General features: G+C 34.0%; 1 protein-coding gene across 1 annotated transcript; it reads left to right on the plus strand.

The window, feature by feature from the left end:
- Positions 1–288: 288 nt before the first annotated feature.
- On the plus strand, positions 289–4,394 carry LOC104513422 (contactin-associated protein-like 3B; the record flags this gene model as incomplete). The annotated part of the gene is made up of 4 exons (XM_010156763.1): positions 289–530; positions 2,077–2,301; positions 3,517–3,650; positions 4,307–4,394. Coding segments are annotated over exons 1-4 (625 nt in total), but the record flags the coding sequence as incomplete, so codon positions are not given.
- Positions 4,395–6,204: the final 1,810 nt, after the last annotated feature.

Genomic DNA, 6,204 nt, shown 5'->3' on the forward strand with positions numbered 1-6,204 from the left:
CCTGATTTCTGGTTGTTACTCCTTTGCCAATTAATAGAAGTAGGCATCATTGCTTGGTATCTTGCTGTGCAAAATCCTGGTTTCCCATTAAAAGTTTCAAGGGTTCACAGTAATTAGGGGAGAAAAAAAAGAAATCAGATATGCTTCTGAATATATTTATAAATATTTTCAAATGCATAGGTTTATATCTTGGAAATTCTTAATAGACTATTAAGAAGCTTTCAAACATAAAGGGGTTTTTACACATCAATTGTTTTTAATATTTAAAAGCTTATATGAATTTATTTCAGGTGGGACAGCATCCAGGCAGAAAGGATTTCTGGGATGCATTCGTTCATTGCAGTTGAATGGAATGGCCCTTGATCTGGAAGAGAGAGCAAAGATAACACCAGGAGTTGAACCAGGCTGTCCTGGACATTGTAGCAGCTATGGTAACCTGTGTCACAATGGTGGAAAATGTAGAGAGAAATACAGTGGATTCTCCTGTGACTGCACTTTCTCTGCCTATGCTGGTCCATTCTGTAAGAAAGGCAAGCATGTCTTTCAACTCTATCAGTTGTTGAGAACAGGACCATACAATCCAGAACAATATCTTTACAGCCCTTAAAAGATATAATTAAATGCATGCAAAATATTTCTGTTTTACTTAACATAGAGAAACGTTCCACTGAATTTGTTCAGTAAGTGTGATTTTTGTTAAACGGTCTTCGGGACGTATGTTCAATATATGCTATTGAAAGCAGAAGCCACGTTTCTGACAGGATCAGCGTATTTTCTTTAATGTTATGCAACTCCTTTAATTCTTTTATATGATACTAAAGATAGAAACCATATCTTTATGTATAAACTTCTGAATTTCTGTCTTTCAAGTCTTAATCTCAAAACGAAGATTAAATTTGGAAAACAAACCAAGAAGCAGAAGAACCTGAAACTTCTGTTTTCTTTTTTTTTATTTACTTTTTGTATCAGAAACAGGACTGAGCACATGTTTTCAGCAATTTTAAAGGAATTATTTGGTGGTGGTGTCATACTGCTACATGATAACAAGTCATCAAGTTTGAATTTTAAGAATGGAAGTTTATCTAGAACTTTTCTTATCTGCATATAGTTCTGTTCTGATAAAAATGACTTGCTTCCTCCATGTATTGAGTGCATTCTGCAAAGTTCTCAGGGGCTTAAATGCCATAACTCCATGTTCCTCTAAATTAGTGAGCACAACATCTGTCCAGCCATCATTGCCCCCACAAGAATAAAAGGCTTGTGTAATGTCCTTCCATATCTGTCACTGTGAGGCTAATGCCACTGAGTTAGGAATGATACTTTCCTCCCCCATGCAAACAGTACAGGAGACTAATGGTCACACTCCATGTTTATTATTCTGCAGGGGCAGAGTGGCTCCTGTTGATGAAAGTGTGGAATGACCTATGCTAATAACTTTCAGTCACCTTCTGTCAAATATAAGTAGACAGATTACATAAATTTCCAGAATTTTTTCTGACACGTGGAGATTGTGTGTGAAAATAGGACAGTCTAAGACAGTTACTTTTAGCAGAAAATGGCTGTGAAATATCATAGAGATACCGAAGCCCTCTAGGAGTGATTGATCCATAAGACGATCATAAACCAGTTTGTATTCTCCTTTTCTTTCTCCCACCTGACCAGATTCTTTTCCCACATATGTGTTTCAGGTGTGGCCAAGTTTAAACAGTATGTTAAATTGCTGCACCCATTTCTCTGTAGGAGCAGTACAAATACAAGTCAAGACATATTAGGTTTAAGGACATGGATGAACAGGAAAAAGCAGCAAGGATGCTTAAAACTAGAGAAAAAGAAGTAATTTTTCCTGCAACAGATATTTAAGACTCATATCTAAGTAGGCTTTTGCTGTAGTACTGGTTTGGTCTTATTTCTCTCTGTAGTTCTAAATACAAGTACTATTTCTATTTCCTTTTCAGCTTTATCACAGTAGTTAAGAACCTTTTTCCTTGCCCTGTGGCAGGAACAAAAAAAAAGAAAAAAAAGAGCTGTAGTCTTGTTTAGCATGATATTTAAAATCTAAATTACTTTTTGTTTCAGAGATCTCTGCCTATTTTGGGACTGGCACTTCTGTGACATACAATTTTCAAGAATACTACACCTTAGCTAAAAATTCCACTTCTCATGCTTCTTCTTTCTATGCTGACATGACACTGAACACTGAAGCAATTACATTTGCCTTCCGAACAACACGGACACCAAGCTTACTACTTTATGTCAGCTCCTTCTACAACGAATATCTCTCAGTCATTCTTACCAGAAATGGTGAGTGTTCAGACAGGCCATCTGGAAACACTAATGAACATCATAGCTACCAACTCAGATTCACATTGATTCCCAGACCTGAATCACACAATGCTTTCCACATGAAACTACTTATTTCTGAAATCATTTAGAAATGCTGTAAAATATATTAAGTTTCAAGTGAAACTCAAATGTATTTGAAATGAAACTCAAATGTATTTGACCTGTCTACTGTTCACATGTAATCCTCATGATAAATAATGAACTTAACTATTTCTGAAAGTGAATTATCCATTTTCCAAATTGATCAGAGCTCATTTAATTCAAATTTCATAAGCTCCTTAAATAACTATGAAAATACAAATGCATACCTGTGAAAATATACATAAAATAACTGATGTTTCCATTGAAGCTGAATGTTAAATATTACTTAGATTTTTCTTTTCCATTCTTTCTTCTATGTCTGGGTTTTTATTTTATTTTTAATTAAACAATCCCAGAGACTGCATTGAATCTTCAGGCTTATAAAAGACTTTGCAATCACAGTGGTTCTATGCTCAAAGAAGCTTCTGTACTTTCCTAGGTACAGATTTGGATGTAGGTTGATTGTGGAATCTCCCCATCACGTGAGGTTGAACTGTTTTTTCTCATGTCTGGCCTGGGTCTGGCCTGGGCCTTGATTTCCAGGGGATGAGTAGAAAGTTGTAGTCCACCTGTGTCTGGGAGGGAATCTCTGACAAGGAAACCATGCTATCTCTGTGTTCTTCTGTGAATATCTCTGTATGATTATATGCATACAGACAGTATTCTAGGAGTTAACAAAAAGAAATAGAAAGTGAGCAAGAAATTATTAATCGCATACTACTGAATTGTCAGCTGGTCAGAGGTTTTCAAGTTTTCATTGTGTAAACAATATTCAAGAACAGTACTGTTAAAGAATTCAGTTTTATTTGATGTCACATTGATAGGAGCTACCAGACCAAAACTTTTGCAGCTGAATTATAAAAATGCTTAATAAAATTTCTGCACAAATTTTGACTCATTATTCAGATTTGTGACAGTTTATGGGTATTTTTACCACTACATCCTACTTCCAACATTGCTATTACTTTTCCTGTTACCTTCCTTAAATAAATAAAATATATGTTTTGCTCATCAAATGCACCTGTGAAGCAGAAGGCATTGTATATAGTTTACACTGTGTACTGTTAACTTTTATTCTGTTTATCTCTGCAGGAAGTTTACAGATCAGGTACAAGCTAGATAGCCATAAAGATCCTGACATCTTCAGCATCAGCATGAAAGGCATGGCTGATGGACAACTGCAACACGTCAAGATGAACAGAGAGGAAGAAATGCTCTTTGTAGAGGTAATTCAATTTGCAAAACAAACAAACAAACGTATTATGGTAAAAAAGTACACCATCCAAAGCATAAGAAAAATATTTTTTTTTAATTGGTGGAAATTTGATGATAAAATAGAAATCTTTGATTTCCTCATAGTAGATACCACCATGTAAAGAAGTCTTAATTATTTTTAATTAAAATTTAAAACCCCAGATGTTAAAGGTTATTATTTTGAGGCTAGAGATGAGTTCGCTTAATTATGCATTGTTACTAGACTTGAAGGCAAGTAGTTCTAGCAGTACCCTGTGGGAAAGAACATTTGCAGTATAATATTTGATCTTTATAAATTCATGTTAAGTGCCTTTTTTAACGATGAGCTATTTTCATGTTTTTGAAAGTGTACCGGTGTTATTCATCTTATACTTGAAAAAGAAGGAATCAGCCTAATCAATAAGATTAAAAAGGGTTTATTAAGTGGGATACTCAAGAAATATCACAGCTATAATGAGTGATCTGAAGAATCTGATCATCTATTTCCTGATTAGTTTTTATGCTATCATTAACAACTGCTTCTCTCTGGTCCTATTATTTTTAAACTTCATCTTACCCGCTTTTTTGCAAACTTTGACTAATATCTCTTTCATTATTTTACTTTGTTATTCACGGCACCATTCTGCAGGTTAACCAGAATGAAAGAATGAAGTTTATTCTGTCTTCAGGGACAGAATTCAATGCAATCAAGTCTCTCACCCTTGGCAAGGTTTTAGGTAAGTAGAACACCACAAGGTTTTCTAGAACAGACCAAAATGTCATCACAGTGCATAAAGAATAATAGCCCTATTCTCACTGAAAGACATTTGTTGTCTTGGATTTAATTAGACACTGTCACAATCAAGGCAGAAACTTCAATCTTGTTGAAATACAACTATAATCATGGTAAGTACTTCCTGAAAAATGATCAAGTGGGTTCCATTAAAAATAATTTCACACTTCTCTCTCTCATTTAGCAATCAAGCATTATGAAACATCACTTTTTTTGCTCTCAGGAAAAAATAAATCACTGTGAAATCATACAAAAAGACCATATAATACTATTAATCATTTACCATATTTGGAAAATTTTCTTTGATTAGGTTTTGATGTAAACAGTTAGGGATAAAGTAATGTAAGCAAAAACATTATTGCAGTTTATAAATACAAATATGACAAATTATTTTATCTAGCAATGACTCATCATAAGCTGTCTGTTTCTCTGTAATAGTTATCGAAATTGAATTTATCTACCTACAATTAAGATTTTTTCAATTTTATTAAAATAAAATACCTTGAACTAAAATTCTCAAGATCCTATTATTTTCATATTTGTCACATTGGGAAAACTTAATGATAGAAGATGTGGTGCTGGTGAAAAGGTAAAGGATACTTCTCTTTCCTCTAAAATAATTTAAAGTCCGTGTTGCTACATTCCCATATCAAGCAAAGGTCCATTTGTGCATTCTTCCTCTAAGAGCACTTCTTGTTGCAACAATATGAAAACAGAGCTGGTATAGTTTGCGATATATAGTAACTATATAGTAACTAAGGGTTCACTGATCTTGTTTCACCCTTCCAAAAGCAGTCTTGGGCTAAGCATAGAATAAATAGGTTAACCAAAATATAGACTAATAGAAAATATTATATGTAATTTTATAGATCTTAAATGTTTACAATTTCATATGGCACATAGGTTATCAACATTACTGAAAGAAATTATGTTTATTTTTAAAAATTAAAAAAGAACAAAAAAAAAAAAGCAAACAAACAAAAAGACCCCACCAAAAAAAAACCTGGAAAACAACAGAAATTATGAACCATATTCTAAAACAAGATCTGGGAAATGATCTGCCTCTTTAACTCTGGTGCTTGAACATTTAGCCAGTAAACCCTGCAAAGGATTGATGGTTTCTCATTCTTTAAAAATCTCTTTAAGTAAGTTAAGGTGTTAACAAAACCTCTTTGTAGAAATAAATTCAGAAAACTGTGATATCTGACACAGAAGAAATTGAGTTTTCATCTCAACTTAGTACAGATGATATATTACTTTATCTTGTTCCCCCAGGCTTATAGGAACTATTTAAGTGTTTTATATAATACCTAACCTAAACCAGAAGATCAAAGAGGTGTTTTCTTCACATTCAGTTGTATGTGGTTTAGTTTAGAGGAATTTTATTACTATGTACCTGAGGTGCCCCTCCAGGATCCATATATCTACCACTTTTTGTAAAGTACTTTTGGGAATAACATAGCAGCTTTGGTAAATCAATGTTTCTGCCATTATAAGAGAACCAGAAATACTGTCTTGTCTATGACGGCAGAAAACACTGTTATGTTTTCCCAAAGAGTCTCTTACTGACATGCAAAGCATTATCTGAAATAGTCCATCATGCCTTTAGCGGGGGGTGGGGGGTGGTGAGTATCCTCCAGTTTCTGTCTGACCTCTGTTGACATTCAAATAATGTAAATCCAAAACAAAATATATATGAACTTCCTACTATGTTCTGAGTAAAACAGAAACGGGTCCTGAAAGAACTGGCGGAT

The sequence above is a fragment of the Eurypyga helias genome, unplaced genomic scaffold (genome assembly GCF_000690775.1).
Source record: "Eurypyga helias isolate BGI_N326 unplaced genomic scaffold, ASM69077v1 scaffold31708, whole genome shotgun sequence".
Taxonomy (NCBI): domain Eukaryota; kingdom Metazoa; phylum Chordata; class Aves; order Eurypygiformes; family Eurypygidae; genus Eurypyga; species Eurypyga helias.